Source organism: Vanellus vanellus (assembly GCF_965231255.1).
Source record: "Vanellus vanellus genome assembly, chromosome: 26".
Classification (NCBI taxonomy): Eukaryota; Metazoa; Chordata; class Aves; order Charadriiformes; family Charadriidae; genus Vanellus; species Vanellus vanellus.
The window spans coordinates 2,541,827-2,565,744 of record NC_138931.1 but is presented as its reverse complement, the minus strand read 5'-3'; the positions used below and the strand labels follow the sequence as shown (position 1 = coordinate 2,565,744).

The window sequence follows — 23,918 nt, the reverse complement described above, 5'->3', positions numbered from 1 at the left end:
GCCCCGTGGCCATCCGGACGCCCAGATGCCAGGACCTGTTTGTCCCAGTTCTACCTCCAGCCCTTCCCCACCGCATCCCCTGCGCCCCGAGGTGCCATCACGGGGCATCGGTGGGGACGATGGTGACCGGGAGCAGCAGCGTGTCCCAGCGGGCAGCAGGAACCGCCGGCAAAACCCTTCCCGGCACCGGCCTCACTCCATCCTTCCTCTTCCACCCACGCCTCAGCCCCCCCTGGTTGCCCACCCAGCTCTGCCCACCCACCCCACCCCCCCGCTCCGTTTCGGCTAATCCCCTGTCCTCACCGGTGTCGGTAACACCTTCCCAGTTTAGCCATCATCCTCCCTGGCTGTAATTACCGCGCTGTTTACCTCCACCTGCTAATTGATAAAGCCACCCCTTGGCGCCAGTCCCGGGCCTCCTCCCCTCGGCCCCGTGCGGTGGCATGTGCTGTCACCAGCCCGCTGTCACCGGGACCGCCGGGATGTCACCCAGGGGTTGGCGATGGGGGTCCGAGGGCACCCAGAGTTCAGGGCGGGGGGGCTGCTTTGTCCCACTGCCCCCCGGGTCAGGGCTGGTGGGGGCTAATGGTGGCTGCTGGGGACAGCACTGGGGACCAGGGGGGTGCTTTTTTGGTCGCCAAAATGGTTTCGCTGCCCCCGCCCCACCCCTGTCCAGCCTCCTGGAGCTGGGGAGGGGGGTGGGGGTGGTGTTTCTCCCCAAAACTGGGTGCTCCCACCCTTCCAAATGTGCCGCGCATCCCGGCTGCCTTTCCCCCGGATCCCCTCGGCTGCGGCAGCCCTGCCCCTCGCCCACCCCGGGGCGCTCCTGGGCACCCCCTCCCCCCGACATCACCCACCCTGGGGTGTCCCTGCGCACCCCCTCCCCTCGCCCACCCCGGGGTGCTCCCGATCACCCCCTTCCCTCGCCCTCGCCCACCCCGGGGTGCTCCTGGCCACCCCCTCCCCTCACCCACCCCGGGGTGCTCCTCGTCACCCCCTCCCCCTGCCCTCGCCCACCCTGGGGTGCTCCCGGACACCCCCTCCCCTCCCCCGGTGTTCCCGGTTTTGGGGGTCCGCAGTGGTTTTACTTCCCCCCCCCTCCCCCCGCCCCGTTCCCAGGGTTTGCACCGAAACCGGCGGATTTTAAAGCGTTTTACTCCCCGGTTTCCCCCTCCGGACACGGCTCCAGTCCCCCCTACCCTGCCCCGTGACGTCACGCCCCTCCCCGACGTCACACACTCCCACACACCCCCCGGCGCGGCACGCGGCGGGTTAACGCCCCCCCCCCCCTCCGCGCTCAGTGGCGGCGCTACCGGAAGGGGCGGGGCGACGGCGGCGGCACTTCCGGGAGCGGCGCGGGGCGGCGGGGGATCATGAGCTGGTGAGTGCGGGATCCCCGGGCTCGGCCCGGCCGCGCCGTGCTACCCCGCGCCCCGCCGCCGCAGGACCCCCGGCCCCTGGGACCGGTCTCTGCGGCTCGCCATCGGCCCCGAGGCACGGCACAGCCCGCGGCGGCGCTCGGCCCGCCAGGCCCCGGCTTCTCACCGCGGGCGCTACCGGGTCTGGCGGCCTAGGGGAGGCCTAGGGCTGGCCCTGAGAGGGTCGTGGGGCTGGACCGGCGGAGGCCCTGGTGTTGGTCGTGTTTGGACCCGAGCTGGGCCCCGGTGCTGGCCCGGCGGGGGCCCCGAGCTTGGCCCCGGTGCTGGCCCGGCGGGGGCCCCGAGCTTGGCCCCGGTGCTGGCCCCAAGTGAGCCCTGGTGTTGGTCGGGCTTGGGCCCCGAGCTTGGCCCCGGTGCCGGCCCCAAGCGGGCCCCGAGCTTGGCCCCGGTGCCGGCCCCAAGCGGGCCCCGAGCTTGGCCCCGGTGCCGGCCCCAAGCGGGCCCCGAGCTTGGCCCCGGTGCCGGCCCCAAGCGGGCCCCGGTGCTGGTCCAGCAGGGGCCCCGAGCTTGGCCCAGTGCCGGCCCCAAGCGGGCCCTGGTGCTGGCTGGGTTTGTCCCTGGTGCTGGTCCTTGAGCTAGCCCCAGTGCTGCCCCAGGAGGTTCCCCAGTGCTGGCTGGGCTTTGCTCCTGTTCTGGCCAAGCTTGGCCCCGGTGTAGCTGCCCCGAAGCTGTGTCTGTAGGCACATACACAGTATGTGGGTGTTTAATGGCCCGTGTCCCTGGCAGCTGCTGCCCGTCCCTTCCCCAGGCCACGGTGGGCCCGGCCTGCATCCTGGGTACGGGGACCACCAGCTGAGCCCCTTCGCCCCCCTGCCCTCCCACCTCCCTGCACCCAGGCGCTGCTGCAGGGCAAAGGGTTCGGTGTCGGGGGTCTCCAGAAGTCTGCGGCAGCTCCGTGGGGCTGAAACGCTGTAAAACTGCCTTCAACGCCATTAAAGCTTTTTGTTTAAAAAAAAAAAAAAAACACCTACAAAAAAAAACCAAACAAAGTTCCCACGTGTGTTTGAATCAGACTTGTGAAAGGCTCAGTTTGGATCCCACGGTGTCTTTGGCATGCTGCTTCTGCGCATCTCCCCGCCACTTATTTAGACTAATTATATTAGAAATTGATCTTGACTGCCGTGCGCGATTTCTCATCCTGGATGGTCCCATAGAGCCAGCGCCGTTATGAGCGATGAAGGATGTGATGGTTTAAGGAGCAAAAGGCCTTCCCCTTGCCTGACGCTCTCGGGCTGAGTTTGCCAGGGCAGGCACATGGTGAAAACTGAAGATTTTTTTGGGTTGCGAGTGGGGGAAGTTGTGGTCTGGAAACGTACTTCAACAATATAATGACGCACACACAGGTACCTATTAAAATGGGGCCTTTTGGTTAAAAATACACGCTTATCCGCTGAGTTAATTTTTGTTCTGCTTTACTCATCTCGGAGCAGCCATGATTATAGACAGCGTTGGGTAACGAGGGTCTCAGAGCCACCTTTTGCCCGGGCTGCCCTCGGGCGCTCTGCGGGCAGCATGACCCAGGGACTGCCTTTGGAAAGCTCAACCTGGTGGAAGAAACCTGCTCCGGGAGGGGCCGCAGGGCTGAAAATGTAAGAAATAAATATCCTCTTCCCATGATGGATGTGGAGTAATTTGGGTGCAGGGTAACAATGCTTCCCCTCTGTGCTTTCCAGTGTCCATCCGGCCACGCTGCTCCCGGGCACCTCGCCTGGGGACCGCAGCTTATGGCGTCTGGTGGCTTCCCTGCGATACACGTGGCTTTTGCTGAGAGATTGAGTGCTTTTGCCTTTTGCTGGGGAGGAATAAAAGGTCATTGCCGGAAGGATGGAGGGGGACTTGGTACTCTGCTGAAATCTGAGTCTCCTCTTTCTTCTCCAGCAGCGTCAGTCCTTCGGCGTGTCGTGGCTCCGCTTACGCGTGAACGCGAGGGGCTCGCACCCGGCAGCGTGTCAGAGACACAATCGCTCTCAGTTCGGCCTGGCCGGCTGACCCTCCTGGCTGATAATTCCCGCCTCGGATGAATTGCCCTATTCACGGGGCGGGGGGCGAAGTTCAGCGCCTGGCTGGCAGGGCCGGGCTCGGCGTGACGTCCGCCTCGCTGCCGCAGCGAGGGGTTACGCTCCCGCTGGCAGCGCGCAGCAGTAACAAATGCCGGCGTGTGTGCCGGGGTCGTGCCCTGCTCCTCAAACGTCACAGTAAAACATGTCCAGCCCTGATGCTGCTGCTCTGCCGTCCCCGCGGAGGGAGCGAGCTTTGTTCCAGCCCAGCGGGGCGGGAGGTCGCTTTGTGCAGCAGAGCGTGTGTGCTTAGTTTGCACGTGTGTCTCTCTCCGGCAACGGGTACCGTTAAACCCGGGGCGTTGGTTAAAACCCCTTTTTGGTAGGGGTCGGCTATTGCGGCCAATCAAGGGGATGGAGCTTCATCCTCAGCTCTGTCCTGCAGATCACGCTGGGGAAGCAGCACGTAACTCTGCCTCCAGTTTCGCTTCTGTACACTCGTTACCTTAATTAATTTTTTGCCAAGGCCCGTGTGAGATCCCTAGAGATTAAAGGGCCACGAGGCTGTTTGCAAGCGGGATGGTAAATGCCTTGTTGAGTTGTGCGTGGTTAATTCTTTGCTTTCCCTCGCTCTTTGCGAGTGCTTGGTGGGTCAGAGCTCCCTGCGCTGCGCCGGGACTGGGAACACAGCGACCGACGCAGGAAGACTTTGCTCCAGAGAGCAAAGCATAACCCGCTGGTGACAGAAGCTGGATTAAACCCCCAAATTCCCGATTCCTGTGCCTAGGCAACTAGGCAGTGCTGTCTTTCTAGGCTAAGCTTTATTTAGAGCAGGAGTAGGCTTGTTTTGGGAAACAGCCTTGCATGGACAGATGAGATGTTTTCTAAATCTTGGCGGAGCTCGGTGGCTTCCTTTAGGCTTTTGGGCTGTGGTTTGGGGTCTCTCGAACGTGTCCGTATCCCCCTCTTCCTCACCGCTCACCTGCGGCCCTGCGTTTTGGAGGAGAGAGGGCAAAATACTCCAGTGATTACCTTGGCCATCACTCCTTTTAAAAAAAAATTAAAGAGAAACAGAGTGATTTTACTGTATCACCCTCAATTCCCGCAAGTGTTTAATTTGTGACCACCTAAGGGATTTTTTTAAGGTTCGTGGAACCGCATAAAAACCAAATGTTGTTGCAGCTCACAACCAGCCTCCCAAATACCTCCTCTTTTGCTTTCCCAGCTCCTGCAGGTGATTTTCCAAACGGGAAGGGGGTTTTAGTAGCGCGACAGCTCGCTCTGCGAGTGCTGCCTCTCGGCACCGCTGCAACAGCTGGTATTTACTGGGAGAAAAAATATGTTAAGCAAATGTTGATAGTGAGGCAGTGTGAAGCACGTGTTTTCGTGTTGCACTGCAGCGTATTATTGGTCTGCATGGGGGGTTGCCGTAGCCGGACTGCTAAACCATATGCCTCTTGGCAGGGATCGCTCGCTAAGTGGACTAAGGAGCTGGCATCGATTTAAAGTTGGGAGTGGAACTGTATGGTTGTGCGATATTGAACTCCCCAGGTCTTTATCGGATGCAATCCAGAGTTAATGTGAATGTGTTTTCTGAAATATTTGGGGACGGAGGCGAGGAAGAGGAGGCTGGAGTTGGGCCGCCTGTCTCGGAGAGGCCGGCCGGCTGGATGGATTCACGCCTGCTAGGAAGGGAAGAGGGGGGTGCGGGGCGGTGGCAGGCGTAGCCGGGCTGTAGTGTAATAGTAGGTTTGTTGGTTATTCATTTTGTTTTCCGTGTTTTGGAGCTGTGCTGTGACCACGTTGGGCAGGTGCGATGCAAACACAGACCAAGGCGCCGTTTTCTTTCCAGTGAATCAATATTGATATTTTTCGGAGCCCAAATTGCGCTCCCATCGTGGTCAATGGCAACGCTCCCCCTTCTCTCCGGGTTTCAACGATACCGGGATTTGGAGATGAGCACGGGATAAAATTAGATTGGATGAAGCAACTGGATACCAAAGCGGTGAGCTCCCAAACACCTCCCTGCGCGGCGCTGCCGCGTGTAGCACCCGTGCAAGGCGGTTTGCGCATCCCAGAGGTATTATCGCAGCGAAACCGAAACACCGGCGTGCCCTTCTGCAAGCCGGGCAGTGCCGGCACCTGGGCTTGCCGCAGCATCTCCCGGGCTGGAGCAGCCGGCGAGAGCCGCGCGCCGCATCCTCCACCACGGTGGGAGATCGCAGCGCCTGGCATGGTCCTCGGAGTGCGATTAGCACATGGTTGTTTCTTAATTATTATTTTTTTTTCCGCCTTCTTTGTACAGGTAGCTAAAAAACAGTGTTACAGTTGAGCCACAACCGCGTTTCACAACCATGCTTAAAATGGATATTTTTGTAGCATAGTCAGGGCCTAAAACAGCCTTGCAAAATTCTGCTCGCCCACGCGCCTGGCGTGAGTAATTTTCTTTTGATGGGTGAGTAAAATATCATTATTTTTTTCATGCTCATCTTGGAATGGGTGGGAGAGTAGATTCTGACATTATTTTTGATTTGCTTAACACTGACACCGCGCTTGGCTCTGTGCGAGATGCAGAGATAGGAGCAGCTCCTGCTCCGAAGAGCTCGCCGTCTGCGCGCACCTCTCCGCTGCCGAAGTTGAGGAAGGTGCCTTGTTTCCCTGCGCCGACCTAAACCAACATAACATGGATGTTTACATCTTCTTTTTTCCCTTCTCCCCTGCCGCAGGGGCTCGCCCTGACCATCCATTTGTGGCTTAATGCCTACAAGTTCATAGGGATGGGGTCGAAAGGCAGGAGGGAGCGCGCGCCTGCGGGGATGGATGCGTTTATTTCCGAGGGACCGTATCCCCACGTCGCTCCTCTCCCTGCCCCTCGCCGCCCCGTGACCTCCCCTCTCGTCTCCACCGAAGAGAAAACCCAAACCAGAATTTGGCGCAGAGTCTCCCTCGACATAAGCTGTTTGTGATCCGTTTGAATAATTTTTTCCTTTTTTTGCCTTCGCGCTGTGTTTGGAGCGGTTGCTATGAGTTCCTGCGAGGCGGGGGGAGCGGGGTGGGACGGTGCATGCAGTTTCCATGGACACGATGTAGTACAGCGAGGCATCCGGAGCGATGCTCGAGATTAATGCCTAACCCGCGTGTGCCTTCGTGCCTTTCTCACCTGGGCAGTGCTGGGATCCCCTCCTCCCCGGCACTGGGGCAGCCCACATGGCCACGGATTTGCAGCTTTTGGTGTTTTTTTAGGAAGCCCGAAGTCCTGAGACCCGTGGTCCGGGTGCCCAGGCTTGGTTTGCACGTGCGCCCTGCCAGCCTTGCCTCTCCTCGGGTCCTGTGCAGGCTGCCTTCAGCACTTGTTAGGACTCAGGAACGCTAATGAGATAATTACTTCTGCTTCATACTGATGGTGGTCGCAGCTGCCCTTGAACTTCCAGGGTACCTTGGCTTTCCCGTGTCGCTTTATGGAAAGCTTGCTCGATGATGGTAACGAGAAAGTGGAAGTTATTACCTCCACGTTCGCATCCTTCCTTGGATGCTCCCTGACCTTCCTCTTGATGTTTGCAGGAACGCTTTGTTCTCTCCTGGATAGCAGCCGGTCCCGTGAACGCACAGGTCTCCTGGCTGCAAGTACACCTCCAGCCGAGTCCTCTCCCGACGGAAGAGCTTGGCACAACCTGGGCTAAGGGAAGGACCGGCCACCGAGCAGAGCAGGGCTTGGGGAAGGGCCCCTGCGTCTCGCAGGGGGAATTTCTGGGGTGGCTTAGGGCCATCAGGTATAAATGGATGGTTTTGTAGAAGCCCTCGGCACGCCACGTGCTAAAATCTTTGGGAAGACGGGCCTCAGTGGGTTGGGGTCACCCATCGCGGGAGGCCGGGTGTCATCCTCCTGCCTGCAGGCAGAGAGAGGTTTCTTTCCGGTGAAAGGATTGAGATTTTTGGTGGAAATTCAAAGAGTGAGGAGCTCTGGCAGAAATCCAGGCAGCGCCGGCTTGCTGGCACTTGGGGTTTCGATGGAGGGGGGGGAAACCAACCCCAAAACCCTGAAACTTTCCACGGGAAGCAGGCGCTTTTCACAAAACATGAATTTAGTCAGTGGTCTGACGGTGGTGGTGTTACCGATTAAAAACTGGTCGTTACCACCGGTTCATACCACGTTTGGACCCGCGGGTCCCTGGCAAACACCGCCCGTGGCAGAAATAGTGGTTCTGATGGTGCGCGGTCGCCAGAGACTCGGCCTCACTTCTCCCAAATGTCTGGGTAATTAACCTCCAAAAGGCGGTGTGAGCGAGCACAGTGCCACGGCTTCACCTCTCCCTGCCCCTTCCCTCGCGTGCCGTGTGTCCGTCCGTCTGTCCGTGTCCTTCCTTCCCTCCCCAGCCCTGGTTCGGCAGCGAGCAATTTGGCTCGGCATCCCCAGGGCCTGCGGGTTATCAGCTGTGGGTGACAACGCTTGGTGCTTATCCCTTGCTTATCTGCGAGGGGTCTTCTGGGACCTGATTAGGGGTTGTGAAGCGATGTTCTGTGATGTGCTACGGGGGAAAGGGTCTCATCCACCCGTTATTTATCCCCTGCATGTGCTCCAAACACCGGCCGGGCTCCCCAGCCTCCCCGCCGCCCGCTCTGGCTGAGGATGGAGCCGAGGTTTGGTGTCCTGCTCGGTCCAACGCGGCAAAAGGACCATCGCCTCCCTAAATTAGCAATGATTTAGTCTGATTCACGCCGGCAATTCCTGTGTGCCTTCGTTTCAGGGGACTGGTGGAGAGTGGGAGGGGGAGCTACATGTTTTAAACTCCAGCTCCCCGCAGACCTCATTGAGCTGTATTCCCCCCCTGCCTGCGAGGTTTGTTTGCAACTCTCCTGTGCATCCAGAGGAGAATTAGCTGCTTTGGTGTGTGGCCCTGGGTTTGCACATGGAAAAGCCAAGTAAATATATGACATTGCTGGGGAAACTTCAGAGAAAATTAGCCACAGCTTCTCCCACCTTCCCCTCCCTGGGGTTCCTGAGCATCCCCGAGTAGAAGCTTGCAGGAATCTCTCCACCCACACTTTTTTTCCTACTTTAAGTTCTTCCCACCTCCTCCCTGCAGTGTTTCACCCTCCTCCCTCCCAGCTGAACCCTACCGCTTTCCCAAACTCCCGGTGACCTCCCCGGAGGGGTACGGGTGGCTGATCCAGGCCGGGGGCCGGGATGCTCCCCCAGCCCTGCGGCGCGGGGGGGACCGGGGTGGGAACGCTCCGGCTGTGACTCAGCGCGCTCGCGCTCTTCAGGAACGGGATTTCAAGGGATTTCACACCCCAAACACAACCCCAGCTTTCTCTCGCTCAGCAGAAATGAGAGATTGAAAAAATGCACTGATTCTGGTTTGTCTTTGGCGTCTATAGACCCGTGCTCGGCTTTTAGGGTAACGGTGATAACCGTGCCACGCCAGTAATCCATGGCAGGAAAAGATAGCGACCCGTCTCCAACTTATTTGCATTATGCCCATCGTATGTTTTCTAAACAGAATAAAACACCCAGTGGCTCTTAATTTAAGAAAAATGGTTGTAACGCTGCTGTATCAGGCACGTGTTGTGTCGCCCCCCCCCCCATTTCGCAGGCTGGGACGCTGACTCACGGAGGGGCAAAAATCCTCATTGCCATCGCATTTCGAAGCGCAGGGTGTATCCATTTGTTTTAAAAGCTCGGATAAGATCCCTACCTCTCATCCTTTTTTTCTTCCTTACTGCTTTTGTTCCTGCTTCTGCGTCTTTTTCTTATTTTTTTTTGCCCCCCTTCTCACAGAACCATATTAAAAGGCGAAGACTCAGAAAGCAAGAAGATTATCTCAAATTGTAAAATAGCAACAACAGCAAAAAAAAATTGGTGTATAGACATTACTTGCACGGGGTTATTTTTTAGAGGTTTTACCAAGACAGACATAATTAACCAACTGGCATCACGATGCTAATAGAGATATTTACTGCTTCAAAGTGTATTTGCGGCGTTGTGAAGTGCTCCAGTGACTTTCTTTTGTTCTGGAAGAAAGTAACTGGGATTTTTTTTTCCCCTTTCCCCTCTGCGGTGCAGCGGAGATGGGGGACGGGACGGGACCCCCTGTGCTCCCCACTGCCTTCCCCTCGGCTGCTGCCTGCGCTGCTGGCTCAGTGGTACCCAACCCATCCCGATTCCCGGCTTTGCCCTGCCCGTTCCCCGCATCCCTCTTTTATTACCAGAATTGCCTTGATTTAACCCAGCTTGCCAGCAAGCGATGGTCGGGATTGCTTCTCTGAATAACCCGCCTCGGCAGGCTTGACCTGACAAGGGAGGGGGGAAGATTGTGTGCAGGTAATGCTTTAATCGCCGTTTTAATTGTGCTTACCCGCTAGGAACCAGCCTAGCTCCAGCTTGAACCCCGCGCTTGCCCCAACGCTGCCGGAGGTTGCCCAGAAGCCACCGTGGCTCGTCAGGCAAGCTGGTTTTTTTGGGGGTAACTCACTCCTCTGGGTAAAGACCACATCTTTTTCTCCTCCTTCCACCGAGGTAGGTCGATGCCATCACTTCCAAAAACATCGAGTGACGGCACCTGGCTGCGGATGGGACAGCCTGTGCCTGCGAGAGTACGGGAGGTGCCTCATTTGGGTTTATATTTGACCCATGTAAGAAAACACAAAGAAAAAAAAATCCTTTTTTTTTTTTGCTTTTTTTCCTGTAAAGCACCACACCCCCAGTTATTGACAGGGTAATTATATACCAGACGAGTGTTTGTTTATAAAAGAAGTGTGATTCACGGCTGCCGGGCTTGCCACAGGAGCTGGAAAGGGTTAACAACCTAAAATTATATCGGTCCGACCGGAGAACCATAAACAGGAAGTTCTCCAGAAAAATTTAAATTTAAACCTGGTGACTCAGGTTGGCTTGTGCTCCCTGAGCCGCTCGGGAGGTACGCGCGGGTTGCAGCCCCGGCTTATTACCGGTGGCTAATTACACCGTTGGTTTGAAAACAGCGGCAAAGATGGGCAGGAGCGGGGCCGGGAGGGATCGGGTTGGTGGATAATCTTGGTTTTGCTTCGTCCGGGTGGACGGCGCGTCGCTCGGGCGCAGGCGCTTTCTCCCATCGCGTGGCCTTGCTCCTGGCTGGGGGTCTGCAGCAATAAATCGGTCATCGTCGCTTCTCGTGTTCTGGCCTTTAAGACATACTGTTTTTCCAACCCTTTTAGAGTCGGTGGTCAAATAGTTTTCTGCCAGCGTGTTTTCTTTAATTTGCAAGCGGAAAATGGCATAGCATTGCTTTTGGTGTAGAATATTATAGTGGTGAACCGCGAGAAGAAATAAAATGGGACTTCGGGACCGTTACTCACTAAAAGAAAGGGTAAGGCTGCTGCCAAATAGGTCGATGCCGATCACGTCAGGCTAATACGGTGTTCTCTGGGGTTCCGGTGGTGCGATCGAGCAGTGTTATAACGGTGCCGGTGTGGGAGATCTTGTAGGTAAAGCCGATGAGAAAGAACAGAGAAACAGAAAGAAACAATGTGGGAATTTGGACTGGTCCAAGAGGGGACTCGGGCATCTTCCCGGGAAGCGCCTGGTGCGGATTTGGGATGGGATGCCGACTGGTGAGCTGTAAGCATCTCCTATTTCACTATGAGACCAATCTTTTCTTTTCAGTTCTAGACATGCTGCTTGGTTAAAGCATCTCATCCAAAATCTCCCAACGTTTTCTGCAGAAAAAGAGATTTTGGATGAGATGCTTTAACCAAGCAGCACTTCTTTAACTTAATTAAATACATTGAAAGCAGCAGTTGAATTCCTGGATTTTTATTATACTGATAGGTGAAAGAAATCCAATTATTTTCAGGACGGCTGCATGGCTGTAACCATCTGACCCAGCCACCCTTACATATGTTGTGTAATTTATTTTGAGTACTCTTCACCTTTGAGCTAGCTCGCGTGGGGAAAATCATTCAGGTAACCCAGATTTTACTAGCAACCATATTAAAGATTTTAAGAATGAAGGCTGTTCTGCTGGCAGGTGAGCCGCTCCTACAGCTGTTGTATCAGAGAAATCCTTTGAAGCAGCTCACAGCTCCAGACACTCGGGTTGTTACTTTTTTTAATATCCTCTTTCTAAATATTTACAGGGTTTGTTATTTATTTTTTTTTTTTACTTTTTTTTTTTCCCTCCCCTTCTGATTTGTTTTTAAACATAGCGTGTTCTTCAGCCGCTTCTTTTGCCAAGGAACGCCTGGAGCATCCATTGCATTTATTTGCCTTACTAGGACAGTGGGAGGGAGGGGAAAGGGGGGGCTGGAGATGGAGGTGCTGACCTCGGGGGAGACGTCGGCTCTCGGAGGGGGAGCACGCTGCATGAAAAGGGGTGCTGCTGCCCCGGGACGAGCCCTGCTCACCCCAAAACCCATCACCGAGGATGAGACCCGTGGGGCTGGGCTGTTTGAGGCCAGCATCGCTTGCTTACACGTTCCCTCTTCTCTCTTTTTCCAGGATACCGTTCAAGATCGGGCAGCCCAAGAAACAGATTGTACCCAAGACAGTGAGTAAACCAGTTCCCCCTTTTTAGATCCAGCCTTTGATCATGTGGCTGATGAGTCAAGCCGGCACTTTGACTCGTCCCATTTTGCGAGCGTGTGCGTGTGCGCGCGCGTGGGAGGGAGATGTGAGCGAGCAGAACCTGTTGCCGCGTGTGACCAGCGCTCGGTTCCTCGTGCGAGGAGTGAGGGGGAGCCCCAACCGGGGAGAGTATTTTGGTTTGGGATCTGTTTCTCTCTCTTTTTTTTTTTTTTTTCTTTTTTTTGTTGGGGATTTTTTTTGGGGGGTGGGGGGGTTGAGGGGAAGAGCTCTTTTGGTCTGGCACAGTTTTCCTCGGAGATGGCTGAACGGGCTTCCTTCCTTCCTTCCTTCTTTCAGCAATGGCTTGTTTGTTCATCCTTTCTGAGCAGATGGAGGAGGAGGAGTGGTTCAGATCGCTGAATATAACTGTTTCCAAAGAAAGGCTTATAAGCTGAGATGCTTAGTGCTCGGGCGTGAATTAATTTGTGCTGCACAGCATTTGCTTTAAAAGCAAATTAAAAAAGCATTTTGTATTCTCGTGTATTTGAGACTCCTATCCCAAGTGCTGTTGCTTGCAGCTGGCTGTGGTATTTTCCCTCCTTAAGCAGATGGTCTTTGCCTTTGTCCCGTGCAAAAAAAAGCTGTGGGACCTCACAGTAGCCGTCCCTGAAAACTAACCTGCATACCTGCTCTAAAATAAGTACCCCCACAGCGAGCACGGTGGAGACCTTGTCTTTGTAACGGCATTGGTGACCTAATCCCTTGAACAGACGAGCATCTCTGATCCTTCCTCTCTGGGACACTCAGCGCGGCTAATTCCTCAGGATGCGTGGGCACTCGTGTTTACGGGGGTTTCTCCTTGGGACATGACATTTTCCCCTGGAGACAGAGGGCTAATTCTGCCACTCCCTTTATGGCTTGATTGTCATGTTTTATTTTAAAGGATTTGGTAGTTGTCTGCTGCCGTAGAGCAGCAATTTTCTGTAACGGCTCCAAACTGTCAGTACAAAATTTAAGCCAGGCAGGCGATGAAGACAAGGACTGATAAAATCCTTCAATGGGTTTTACATCTCTTCAGCTGCCCTTTTCCCAGGGGCTGGTGCTGCTGCCTGCGGTGCCCTGGGAGAGGCGACCCACCAGCCTCACGTCTTCACGCCCATTCCCGTTCGGTTCGGGAGACCCCGCATTGCTTCGCTCCGCAAGATTTTGCCTCTCATCCTCTTCCCCGGTGTTTCCAACACCGGTGTCCTTCCAGGCTGTTGCAAGAACCAACTGCTCTGCAGCTCTGGGTGTCTTGGCCAGCTTTCTTGGACGTCTCCATCCCACCCGTTCTCACATCCAAGTTGACTATATTTTCTCTCTTGCCAGCTCTTGCCTGTTTCCCTCTGCTCCTGCTGGGTTTGGTGTTGCGAGAGGTTTGTCTGAAAGACCCCTGTCTCCCCTGCACCGTGCTCCGTAGCTGCTGAAATCAGCCGTCCCCGGGCTGCGGCAGGAGCTTGGGCTCGGTGCGGATGAACGGTTGCACCTTTGAGAGCTTGCCTTCCCCTGAGCTGCTGGTATGTGCTGTTCTCAGGCAGTTGGCAGGCATTGCTTTTATATATATATGTGTGTGTGTGTGTGTGTATTAAATAGAACAGCTCAGAATATCCGGCAGGCAGAGGTTCATTCAGCAGCGCGAGCGTTTCCAGGCCTTTTCCCTTTCCTTCCTCCCTTCCTTCTTTCCTTTCTTCCTTTCTTCCCCCTCCTCCTCAGCTCCCCCAAGAAGAAGAACGAGTTTTTTGCGTCGAGGGCTCAGTAGCTCGGAGTCGGATGCCGATTTTTAAATGGCTTCCACTTGCCGTGTGTTGACGATGATGCTGATCCTCTCCGGGCAGCGGATACGTGGAAAGCAGAAAACAGGAAACCCAAAGCTTCGCAACCTCACAGTAAGTGTAAAGTGCAGCTCTTCAAAGAAGAACAAACGGCAGGAAACCACCGATCTCCCCTGGGAGCGAGGCGGCCAGCGTCGTGCTGGGGAAGCGTCGGGGCTGCTTTGTAGCTTTAGCGAGCTCGAGGCCCCCAACTTCACCTCCCAGTTGCAGGCTGAGACGCACCATCTGTGCGGGCTTTTTGGGAACAGCGGTAGCAGCCGAGGTCTGTGATATTCCAGATGTTGGCCTCTGGAGCCCGCCGCAGGAAGCGGGAAGGTGGGGCATCTCCAGGGCTGCATCCCAAGCCGATCAGAAGGGAAGTGGTTGCGGGTAGAGGATCTCCCACTCACAGAGATCGGACCACAAAAGAGGAGGAGGGGGGAGGAAGAAAAGAAAAGGAAAAAAAAAAAAGCAAGTGTTTGTTAGGATCTCGCTTGTTCGGCTCGCCATGAGGCGTGTAACTCGAGCGCAGGAGAGGGGAGACTCGCTTCGCCGAGGGAGGCTTCGCTCACCAGCGAGCCTCTTTTCTTGATGAAACGATGCTGGGGCTGGTGTCAAATCTAGGCCGGCAGTTGTACTGAAAAGCAATTTGCCTGGGCTGCAGAGGGAATTAGTCATGACTCCCTATGCCCACTCGCTTCTGATCCTTTGAAGAAGGGCATGGTGTCAGCCACAGTTTAGCTCTTCAGGTAGAAGGAAAACCCCCGTAGAAAATATCGGCGGGTGAACTGAAGTGATCTCCCGCCCCCCAGACATGCCTCTGCTTTGTTTCCACCTTAACCTGGGCAAATCCAATTCCAGACGGCGTAATCTCTCCCCTCCTCTCCCCTGAAAAGAGCAGCTGTCACCGGGCTTGCCGAGAGGCCGGGAGCCGGGTGGGAGGATCTAATGCGCAGAGAAGGACCTGCTGTCAGCGGAGCCGCAGAGGACACAGTAACACGGCCCAATTAAACTAATGCCCAGTGATAGGAGTTAAACCTGTTAGAATTATATCTCTCTGCAGAATGTTTATTGCTCAAATCCGATGCGGCGATGAAGCCTCTTACAGCAGAGATGTTCTTCCCTCCCCCGGGACAACTTCGGTCCGAGCAGAGGTTACGCTGGAACCAGAGCTGCGGTTGTCTTCCGAGCTCTCTTGCAGCTCCAGCTCGCTGAAGTTCATCTGCGTCACCCCGAGGTTGTACCCTGCTCTTCACCGGGGCTTGGGTTATCCGAGCCGGCAGGTAGCCGGGAAGAAGAGCCGGCCACATGTCCCCACGGGGCGCGGAGCCGGGTGGGAGGCTGGAGGAGCCCGCCAGCTCTCATCCCCTCTTGGGACAAGGCAGCCCGGTGCACAAGCCCCTTCCCGTCACCCAGGTTTTACCCTTTCCTCCCTCCCTGCCTCGGCAGCGCTCTGGCCTGGGCTGACTCAGATGGTTCGCCTTCCTCCTCCTCGCTGGCTAACCTCGGGTGAGTCAGCTTGGCAGGGCGCGGAGACCTGAGCTGTGGGCCCGCACGCCTGCCAAACCTCCCTTCCTTGACTCATCCCAGCAGCTCTGCCTTCCCCAGGGATGTCGGACGGAGGAGCTCCATGAGCAGGAGGATTCCACTGCAGCTGCCGACCGGCAGCGCCTTTCCATCGGGCTCCACCAGCGAGCTGGAAATGCCAAAATAACGGAGTAAATGTCGCAGAAACGGTGGGGTGAAATCAAGTGGCGCCAGTTAAAGAATTATACTCATTTTCGCTCTCTTCCTTCCATCTTCAGCGGGATGTAACCAGTCTCCGCGGTTCAGAGGTGCATCCTTTTTCCCTTTTAGCCTGCCACCTCAGCAGCCTGTCTTGAAACTTTCTTGCTAGGCGGGCGTTTGGAGAGCTTGCGGGGTGGTGAAGCCCCGGGTACACCCGCGCTCTGCAGCCTTGCGTCGGCTCAGGGCTCCGCTCTCAGGCGCAGAGCGAGCGTTCACCCACTTTACTTGCCTTGAATCTCCTCTTGCTTGATGGGATGGCAAAAGCTCAGCAGAAGTTCCAGGTTATAGCAGAATTTCTGGCCTAATTATAAGGGTTTCTTTTTTTTTTTTTTCTTTTGGAGAAGAGGGAGGAGGAAGCGTATGCTTTCCTCTTTTTCCCAAGACCCACGAAGAGGCTGAGACCACTGGAACATGTAGAAATCAGCTCGTCCTCCTCCTCCAGGAAAAGAAATTAACCTCAGGGGAATAAGAAGGTTCATCACAGTCCCTTATTTCCATCTCTTTGTAGTGTTGGCTTTGGTCTTGCTTCGTTGCCTTGTAACCATGGTGTCGATTATGATATTGCCCTTAAAGCGGGAGGGATGTTATCGCAGGTGGAAGGCCCAGTGTTTGCAAACAAAAAAAACTGGGTGAAAAAGAAGAACGTTGTTTTATTTCAGTGCTTTTAAGAACTCGTCGTTCTTTATGTAGATTTAAATAAAAACCCAGAGACGTGCCATCTTGCATTAACTAGCCCGTATGCCTAGAAGAAAAAGCGTTCAATACAGAAACACGTTTTGATTTTGAGTTTTCAGAGAGGCTGCAGAGAAAGTGGGGTTATTTTAATATTACGGAAACTTCCCTTCGGGATATAGTAATTTTCTTGCCTGTACTTCTCGTTCTCGTTACTCTTAACGTGATAATCCTATCCATTGCCTTTTGCCGTAAGTGTCGGGTGCGTGCGGCCATTGATGATCGCCCCTGGGAGCGGGAATTACTGTGTGCTCTGCAAAACGCGCTTGGCTTGCTCTCAGCTTGTCCTCCTCGCACTCCCCTGAGCCGCCGCCGCCGCCGCCGCCGCCTGGGAATCTGCACGGTGGCAGCACGTGAGAGCGGCATCTCCTCTGCCTGCTGCACGGGGGGCCCTGCTCCTCGCCGCTTGTGTCGTGGATCCGGGCTCCCGCGCCGCAAACGAGAGCGGCGGATGACTGGGAGGGCTACGCCAGCCTGCAGGCTGCGATGACTGGTAGCCAGTTGCTACTGTGGGCGTGAAAAATAAGAGCAATCCTTGGGCAGCTGTCGCTGCATAGATGGCACTGGAGATGTGAGTCAGGCTGAAGTGCCGCCTCGTAGATTCACCTCCATCATAAACGTAGAAAGCGCGCGGGCTGAGCGGGGTTGGGTGTTTCGGGGAAGCTTGGAAGCCCAGGAAGATTTGGGGGTTCGCATCACCCGGAGGGTCGCAGGGTGGGGGGAGTTTTGCCTTAGGTGATGATGCCTTTTGCTCATCTCCGCTCGTTGCGCGGCGATGGGGGAATCGAACGGCAAAAGGGAAGGGGCAGATACCGCGGGTCGTTGCGGGTAGTTGAATTTCGAGGCCAAACCCGCCGGTTCTCGGAGGAACTGGTTGCTGAGCAGACACAAGGAAGATCCTCCCGAACGTGGAGAGCGCTGGAGCTCCACTCCAGGGCACCGATACCACCAGCCTTCAAAGGACATATTTTTGAGTCGTGCCCAACCCTCTCTGGTTTTGCAACCAAAACAATTCACACATAAGGCATATAAATAGAGTGCAATACTCCCTGGTTATTTTAGCAGCCGGAACAGCCATAGAAACGGAGGGCGATTTTTTTTTTTTTTTTTTTTTTTTTTTTTACTATGTGCCGGTTACCTGACCTCCAGGCACCAGCTGCTGCGGATTTCTGCAGAACTGTGAACCGGGCACAAGTCGTGTGAGCTGCCCCCACACTGCTCCCCCTGCCCGTTCTCCAGCGCCCATTTTTAGCAGCGCGAAAGGGAGTCGGAGCTGGGCGGAGGTTTTTCGTCGGCAGGGAGAGCCAGCACGCATCCCCCGGATGGTGGGAGCTGATGGTGTGGACAGCTGTCCGCCGGGGATGGGGGATGAAATTCGGCACGCTCGCTGCGCCGGGCACCGGCTGCCTTCGGATCGGGCTGCTTGCGGCGCTGCGGGGTTCAAGCGTGGCTGAAAAGGCAGACCAAAAAAGATATTTAGGAAAGGAGGTTTCAAGAAAACTGGGGTTACCGGGCTCCATCTTAAAATACTGGTATTTTAATGGCGATTTTGATTGAAATGTCCCTGTTAAGCGTTCTGGTTTCATGTAATGCTGTTACATCGAGCCTGGGTTTGAAATCCCGAGGACGGCGTGAAGGTTTGGAACAAACCTTTGGATCCTTCTAGTCCTGGCTGCTTGCAACATTTAGCATTTCCTTAATAGCATGGTAGCTTGACAACACAAATGAACCCAGTTTTGATCCCATGACAACAAAAGCGCATGTATTTACTCTTGGCTGGTCAATTGAAATCCATTTGCTTATTTGGTCGCCGAGGTGTGGAATGAATGTTTAAGTGTGTGTTAAAACAGTCAGCATGGAAGGAAAGTTCCTTAAAATATCTCGTATCACTGGAGATTTGCTGCCAGATAGCAAGTAGGAGGAAGCGCAGTCATTGATGTCGCATCAGGAGAAGGCTGTTCTTTAGCTCTGCGCTCTTCGCCAGCGCGGGTTGTTTCTCCTCCCTTTGCGAGGTGCCGCAGCCCGCTTGGACCGCTGCTGCGGGCGAAGTATTCCATCGAAGGGAGCTATTGCAGGAATAAGGAGAGTATGGAAGGGGTGAATAATAAGGAGACTGGAGGGCTCAGTAATGGCTTTGAGGGGTTTGGGGGGAGAAAAACCCCATCCTGTTGAGGATGGGGAAGGAGAGAGGGGCTGGGGGGGGGGTCTGGCAGCCAGGCACGGGCAGAGCCACCGCAGGGCTCCTTTGCAGCACGCTGCTGGAGGAGAAGGCTCTGGAAGAGGCTCTGGAAGAGAAAGCGGTCTCGTCCCCCGCCGGTGCCGAGCGGAGCTGTGGGCGCCTGTGTCGGTGCGCGCTAAGTTGCGATCTCTCTGCTTTTAAGGCATTCCCATTTACTCCGTCAGCTTCCAATTCATGTGCTGGAGCACATCCTTGGAATGAGCTGACGCAGTTGGTGGCAGTGTCTTTTGCTCTAAGAGAGTCTGGAGGAAAAAAAAAAAAAAAAACCAAACACCAAAACCCAAGACTTCATTTACTTTTGAAGCGTAACTCCCATTATAGCTGCAGCTTGCGCTTCCCTGGGTTCACGTAGGCATTTCCCGAGGACAGGTTTCCCTGCAGAGGTAGTTGCCACTCCAGGCTCTGCCGCAGTGGCTTTGAACTGATTTCCATCTCTTCTTTCCACAGGTGGAGAGAGACTTTGAAAGGGAATATGGAAAGCTTCAGCAGTAAGTATCAACCACACTGGTAGAACAGGAAGAGTAGCATACTTCTCTGTTGTGCCCTCTTATTCCATCTTCCCAGGAAATTTTAGCCAGTTATGCTCTTCCCAGCAAATCACTCGCTGCCCTGTAATTTCTAATTCTTCCGAGTTTCTCTGGCGGCTGGGCGTTCAAAGGTGTCCTAAGAAATATTTGCAGTGGGGATGAGGTTTGCAGATTATGGCAGCTCTAAAGTAAAAGAGTGTAAAATTGCCGGAAAACTGTGGGGTCACCAAACAGCTCAACACCTCTGAGGACAAATATTGGTTTTACCATACTGACTGTGTGACATAAGCTCACACTTATCATCTGGAAGCATTTGGCTTTACCATTTGTGGTAAGTACAAGGAGCTAAGAAAATATGTGACTCTGAATAAGAGATTACCAACCTGAAAAGGTTGAAAATCATCTGAAAACAACCAGAAAAGGTTGGGCAGCGCTGAACTTCGTAGAGCCTTGCCTGGATATTTTTAACTCACAACAGAAGCCAGCATATTCAGCCCGTAAATGATTTGTTGCATGTATGATACACTTCGGTTTGTTTCTTTCCAAGATTCAGACTTTGCCTTGTTCTTCCATCTTTCAGATTGGAAGATCAGACCAAAAAACTTCAGAAGGATATGAAGAAAAGCACAGATGCGGACTTGGGTATGTGACTGTAGGATACATAGACTGTGAACTTGGCCACAAAGAGATGAAGTGACTTTCTCAAGACCACATGAGTAATCTGTGACAAGTCTGGAAAACAAATCTAGATCTCAGTCCCACTCAGTTTGCTTAGTTACAAGGCCATCTGCACGAGGGCTGCCGAGCGGTATCTCAACCAAGGGAACAGAAAGTGTGTTACGGGCTTAGTCCCTATCTCTGGAGCTGCGGCTCGCTGTGTGGCCTTGGACAAGTCACTTTCTTTTCTTCCCCTCGGTTTCTGCAGCCGAAAAAGAGGAGTATGTATTCCAGTTCACATGTTAGACAGGCAGGAGCAGTCTCCAGCTGAGCCTATTGTGTTGAGCAATGCATATTCACCTACTTCAGTCGAGGGCGTCTTACGCTATGTGAAGCCGAAGGAGGGTGGGATGAGGTTTTGGGGGGGGGGTCTGCAGAGCCCCACGTAGGACTCGCCGTACGCGTTTCACGCAGGAACTGCTGACCTAGCAGCTCTCATTCAGGAATAACCCCGCTCGTTCCCTCGGTGCCTGCTTGCTTTGGCTTGACCTCGTGGCAGTGGGCGATGGAGGAAGCAATAAACAAATCATCTCTGCGCTTACCGCCGCAGCTGCCTGCGCCGGGTGACATCTGCCCTTCAGGTGTCCCCTCCCAAGGCAGGGCAGCCCCTGCCCGCTCCATTCATAGCTTCTCTAGTAGGAAACCGGTGTGACCGCACCACGTGGCGCAGGCTTTAAACGAACGTGGGAGAGAGGAGAAGACGGAGCGATCCGGAGAAGCGGATTCGGTGGATGCCGGTTATTGAACCGAGCAGGGCAGCCTGCAGAAACATGCAGCAAAGAGCTGTTTTAAACACAGATGGTTTTTCTCAGCATGTGGTTTGTAGTCCCTATTTGTACCGGGCCCCCACAGCTCCGGAGCCAAAGCAGATGCACCAGCGCAAACAGGTGTGGGCTGGACTGGTCCAACACTCATCTCGTGGGAGTTCGGTTCACAGAGGGGCAGAGGGAGTGGGAAGGAGCCCCAACCGGGCGCTTTGCCAGCGGGAGGGCTGGCAAATTTGGGGCTTCCCATCATACAGGCTCTCTCACCTGTGTGTATGTGTGTGTGCACGCTCGGATGTTGCCAGACACAAACACGCATCCCGGCTCTTGCCTGCGCTCTCCCACCCTTCCCAGAGCCCTGCTGGCACGCGCGTGCGCTTGCACAGGGAGGGCGGTGGGAAAGGCACCAGTAACCGGCGCTGCCAGGACTCCTTTCCAGGGTGAAAACTGCCCTTTCTGGAGACTTTGGTCATTGTCAGGGATCCTTGGTAAGTTTTTCCTCGTTAAGGATTCCCCTCCCCTCCCTTGCAGTGGGCGTTGTTTATATGGAGCATTTCAAGTCCCAGAGGAGCTGTGGGAGGACTTTCTTTTTCCGTTCTGCTACATGGCAGAGTCACAAATGAGCCTTGGCCAGATCCAGTAAGATCTGATTTCTCATTTAAAGGCATGAAATCATGAGTGCGAGGGAAGATTTTGAATGTGGTCTGCTGAGGGATGGCTGAAGGCAAAGGAGGTAGATCTGATCAAGCACTCAGGACCCCTGTCCTCACCTGGCAGTGCCCGTTCCCAAGAGGAGATAGCTGTGCTTGCTCAGCCCTCATCCAGCTCTGATATCCAACGAGGATGGCAGTGTATCAGTGTTGTTGTGTCCTCCTGAACGTCTTATTTCTTCCACTGTACCTCTGTGCCGAGGGGGTTGATTATTCACTGCCTGCAAACACCCCCAAGCAAACTGGACCTGGTGGCTGCAGTCTCCAGTCTCCACCTTCTGCCAAAAAAAAAAAAAAAAAGACTGGGCTCAAAATGAGACCGATTCCTCCATCTGCACGAAAACGCTCCTGCGAGGCTCAGCCGCTGCCCTGCCAGCTGCGGCAGCGTGGCTGGGAACGGGGCACGGGTTATTAGCAGCACTCTCTGTACTGTGCCTGAAGATCACTAACCCCCTTTCCAGACAAAATATGATCTTAAGGAGCAGGAGGACGTTCTTTAATTGGAGACAAAAGCTCTGCTTTTGAAATGAGATGCAGGTGACGTGCTGGCTCACCGTGGCTCAGTTTTGCTCTCTGGAGCGTGCCTGGCTGTTCTCCACTGCTTTTATCGCTATGCGAACGAGCAGCGACTCTCTAAAGTCACCTCCTTTAGCTGGAGTCGTGTCCTGTGTGCTTTATGTGCAGTACAGACCCTCCTGAAGCCCACCCCAAGGGGCAGGCGATGCTCCTCTCTTTCTTTCTTTCCCCTCTTTCTTTCTTTCTCCCCTCTTTCTTTCTTTCTCCCCTCTTTCTTTCTTTCTCCCCTCTTTCTTTCTTTCTCCCCTCTTTCTTTCTTTCTCCCCTCTTTCTCTTTCTCCCCTCTTTCTCTTTCTCCCCTCTTTCTCTTTCTCCCCTCTTTCTCTTTCTCCCCTCTTTCTCTTTCTCCCCTCTTTCTCTTTCTCCCCTCTTTCTCTCTCCCCTCTTTCTCTCTCCCCTCTCTTTCTTTCTCCCCTCTTTCTCTCTTCTCCCCTCCTACTTCAGCGATGTCCCTGTTGAGTTTGAAGACGGGGCCCACCACCACGGGAGCACGTGGAGGTGGGACTGGGCGATGCTGTCCCCAGGTCCCGGCGCTCTGCGTGCCTTTGGGGACGCAGCGTTTGCTGGGGTCTGCAAAGCTGCCTTGGGAACTGCAGAGCCCACCGTGGCTGCTTTTTCAGAGCCATACAGGTGAGGGGAAGTGCCTTGCCCAAAATCTGGCTGAACGTGCCTGAAAAGCCCCGGTTTTTGGCCTCTCGGCGTGACACCGCTGCTCGCCGCAGCTCCCCTCGTTACAGTACACTGTCAGTCCTCTCCTTATGAAGGGAAACTAATTTTTCTTCCAGCTGAAGGAGTTCTGCCATTCTTAACTCCGTCCCATTTTGGCACAAATCCTTCCTCAGATGTGGTCACACATATGGATTATATCCCATCTGTTTAAAGGTTTAAATGCCGAAACCCTTAATGTTTGGATAATAGACGGATACGGTAGCTTTGTTATTCCATAGTCAGTGTCTCGTTCTGTGTTGAGCTTCCCGGCTATTTAGCTTCTGAGCTCTCCGTATAATTGTGTGTAACCTTTAAATCAGAATGTTTAACCCCTTGATTTATGATCTTAAGCCCCATTATTCAGATGACTTTAACTTTTAATATCTGAGTGAGTACAGTAGGAGTCTTTCCAAAGCTCATCTGTAGCACGGCTAAAGCATCTGGCTTTCTGATCTTAAACTGGAATAACTTCCAGCAACAGTGCTGACGAAAAAGAACTCTCTTTATTTTTTTTATTTAGCACCCAGGACTTTCCTTTTTTCTTCTTTATTCCCATTTGTATTGATGCTTGCCTTTTCATTCATCTTTTGGGTTTTTTTTTTCCATTCTGTACCTTAGCTATTTTCTTGCTTTTTTTGTAGTGGTCCTGCCATAGGGATTTAATTTTCCCTTTGAAGACCAAGTGTGTGGATAGGAAGAGAGATGTGTCAGATGGAAAACAAGCAAAAGTGCTCGGTGAGGCAGGAACTGAAGCCCGTCAGCGTGTGACCTGGTGTTTCTGGATTTCGTGGTGACAGTCGCAGGGTCTGAAGGGACTTCAGCCTTTGCCTTTTCCCCTGGCTTGGGTGGGTCGGTCTCCACAGGCAGAAAATTTAGGCTCATTGAGGGAAAGTGCTTAGCCAGCTTGTGTCTCTACTGCTCGGGTAGTGCCTATTTTGAGAGTAAAAGAGAAAAACTCGTCTTCCAGTCCTGTCAGTCTGGTCCTTTTCCACCAGCACTAAATCCACTTCAAATATATATTTTTGTAAAGCCATTTGAAAGACTTAATGGACTGTGATTTTTCTCATTGTGGAAGAGCTGTAGTGAGACTGAGAGTGACACTTAATAGTCTGTCGAGAAAAGACGTGTTAAAAAACCCATCTACATTTTTTTAAGAGAACAGTGCTTTTGTTAGTCTGGTATTATTTCTGGCAACATCACAAGCCGTACATCGGAGTGCTTCAGACTTAACTTATATAAAAACAGTTCTCTGGGTGTTTACGTGAATGAACTGGTGGCTCTTCCTTTCTTTTCTCTCAACCAATGTTGAATATCTTCCTGGAAAGTTGC

The 23,918-nt window shown here is 53.9% G+C and overlaps 1 protein-coding gene across 1 annotated transcript in view; it reads left to right on the top strand.

The window, feature by feature from the left end:
- The first annotated feature begins 1,364 nt into the window (after window positions 1-1,364).
- BIN3 (bridging integrator 3) overlaps window positions 1,365-23,918 on the top strand; it is a 42,700-nt gene continuing 20,146 nt past the window's right edge. Inside the window, exons 1-4 of the mRNA XM_082495770.1 lie at window positions 1,365-1,381; window positions 11,913-11,961; window positions 19,035-19,075; window positions 19,695-19,756. Coding sequence (XP_082351896.1) covers window positions 1,374-1,381; window positions 11,913-11,961; window positions 19,035-19,075; window positions 19,695-19,756 — 160 coding nt within the window. The 5' untranslated portion in view covers window positions 1,365-1,373. The remainder of the gene's footprint in view (window positions 1,382-11,912; window positions 11,962-19,034; window positions 19,076-19,694; window positions 19,757-23,918) is intronic.